Raw genomic sequence first — 2587 nt, 5'->3', positions numbered from 1 at the left:
CAAGCGATTCTCCTGCCTCAGCCTCCCAAGCAGCTGGAACTACAGGCACACACCACCACATCTAGCTAATTGTTTGTATTTTTAGTAGAGACAGGGTTTCACCATGTTGGCCAGGCTAGTCTCAAATTCCTGGCCTTAAGAGGCGGATGTGAATCCGCCTGCCTCGGCCTCTAAAAGTGCTAAGATTACAAGCATGAGCCACCGCACCCAGCCCGTTTATGATACTTATAATCTAAGTGGTGGCATTAGTCATACTTTTTTGTTCAATTTGTAATTTCTAAATTCTCAACAATCAAGGTATTTTGTTTTATAAAGAACAGTCCATTTGTTCCTTTTCCTAAAACTCTTGATTTATTCTGAGTTTTTTTTTAATGGAGGCCATGTATGCTGAAGAGTAGATGTACCAAGAAATGTATTTATTTTCAATATTGTTCCCATGTGCACTTTTATTAATAACAACAATAACAAAAGATAGTAAAGAAATTTATTTTGGACAGAACTATAGCTTAATTCTTTTAGAGACTGAGAGAGAATGTATTGCAGGCTTCCAACTGGCCACAAATTGATTCTCACAGTGGCCACCAGGGGTCCTTACCCAGCTGCCTCGTCCAAGTCACTCACCACAGTAGTAAGCTGCAAGGCCTGGCCAGTTCTTGTGCAGCCATGACTGGTTTTGTGTAAATATTAACTTTCTCTCTCTTTGATTCAAGCAGTTCACTGGAATGACTAGTAAGTCTCCTTGTGCAAAGTCCCAATATACAGTTTCAGAGAAAAGAGAACATTCTCGTGCAGCAGTTTTAAAGTGTATTATTTCAAGGCCGGGTGCAGTGACTCACGCCTGTAATCCCAGTGCTTTGGGAAGCCAAGGATTGCTTGAGCCCAAGAGTTCAAGACCAGCCTGGGCAACATAGCAGGATCCTGTCTGTATAAAAACAAAAATACAATACAATACAATACAATACAATGCATTATTTAGAGCCCATATCCCAAAATTGTGATTCAGCAGAGCTGGGATGGGACCAAAGATGCCACATGTTTCACAGCTCCCCGGGTGATGAAGATGTGCGGCCAGAGGTGGGAACTACTCCCTACTATTAATAGATGGCACCAGCACCCTCTGTGGCATAGGGAACAATTCAGACTGCTGTTTCCATTCCCAACTTACCATCACCATGAAATAGAAAAGAACCCAAACGTCAGCCTTAGTTACTTAGTCAACACGAGATAATATGATGTGAATATTAATGATGGGCCAATAAATGTTTCAATTGCAAACTGGATAAATCTACCAATCCTGTGCTAACATAAGAATTTTAGGCCGGGCGCGGTGGCTCAAGCCTGTAATCCCAGCACTTTGGGAGGCCGAGACGGGCGGATCACAGGTCAGGAGATCGAGACCATCCTGGCGAACACGGTGAAACCCCGTCTCTACTAAAAAATACAAAAAACTAGCCGGGCAAGGTGGCGGGAGCCTGTAATCCCAGCTACTCGGGAGGCTGAGGCAGGAGAATGGCATAAACCCGGGAGGCGGAGCTTGCAGTGAGCTGAGATCCGGCCACTGCACTCCAGCCTGGGTGACCGAGCGAGACTCCATCTCAAAAAAAAAAAAAAAAAAGAATTTTAATTTCCCTAAATAATCCTTGGATTCCTCAAATTTTTATTCAGTTTCTGTGGAACCATAAACCAATTTAGAAGCAAATTTGTGAGCATCCATGTAGAGTCATGGGTATTTAAATTCTGAACCTTAATAAAACCATAAAAGTCAGCTCTGCCATTAAAAACTCCACTTACCTTTGCTGTTTCATAAGAGAGTCAAAACCAACAGTCTCCACAGGCTTATTTCCAAGTGTAACAATTTGTTCTTTTCTATCTTCCTCTGGTCCATCTTCTAACACATAGCGGTTCTTAATTGCAGTAAGAAAGTCTGTTCCAAAATTTACCTTGTTCAGACGAATAAAGGATCCTCCTGTTGGGTGCCTGGTAAGGAACAGCGAATGAAACACAGAAAATATTACCCACCAAGAAAGGCCATAAATGCAATGTTCTGAAGGTCTCCAAAAATTTATATATGCCAAAAAATCAAAATTAGCATAAAAGAGAAGATCACATACTAAATAATATATAATCAGTATGACTGACCATAAAGGGTTATGATCTTATGCAAGCATGTTAAATCCCTCTAGATAAACTAACAAGTAATATGAAACTGATAATTCACATTAGAAAAAACAGAACTATTCAATCTATGGGAGTGGCCAGGCATGGTGGCTCACGACTATAATCCCAGCACTTTGGGAGGCCAAGGCGGGTGGATCACCTGAGGTCAGGAGTTTGAGACCAGCCTGGCCAACATAGTGAAACCCTCATCTCTATTAAAAATACAAAAATTAGCTCAGCATGGTGGTGCACACCTGTAGTCCCAGCTACTAGGGAGGCTAAGGTGGGAGAACTGTTTGAACCCGGGAAGTGGAGGTTGCAGTGAGCCAAGATCATGCCACTGCACTCCAGCCTGGGTGACAGAGCGAGGCTCTATCTAAAAAAAAAAAATTATAGGTGGATTATATACAAAATCTTTTATTTATTTATT

The 2587-nt window shown here is 41.8% G+C and overlaps 1 protein-coding gene across 1 annotated transcript in view; it reads right to left on the bottom strand.

Annotated features, from left to right (window-relative positions):
- Positions 1-2587, bottom strand: part of TBCE (tubulin folding cofactor E) — a 131558-nt gene that overhangs the window by 48175 nt on the left and 80796 nt on the right. The window contains exon 4 of the mRNA XM_011935757.1: positions 1791-1977. Coding sequence (XP_011791147.1) covers positions 1791-1977 — 187 coding nt within the window. The remainder of the gene's footprint in view (positions 1-1790; positions 1978-2587) is intronic.

Source organism: Colobus angolensis, unplaced genomic scaffold, assembly GCF_000951035.1.
Source record: "Colobus angolensis palliatus isolate OR3802 unplaced genomic scaffold, Cang.pa_1.0 Scaffold148, whole genome shotgun sequence".
In the NCBI taxonomy this organism is placed as follows: Eukaryota; Metazoa; Chordata; class Mammalia; order Primates; family Cercopithecidae; genus Colobus; species Colobus angolensis.
This window is presented reverse-complemented; position numbering and strand designations above follow the sequence as displayed.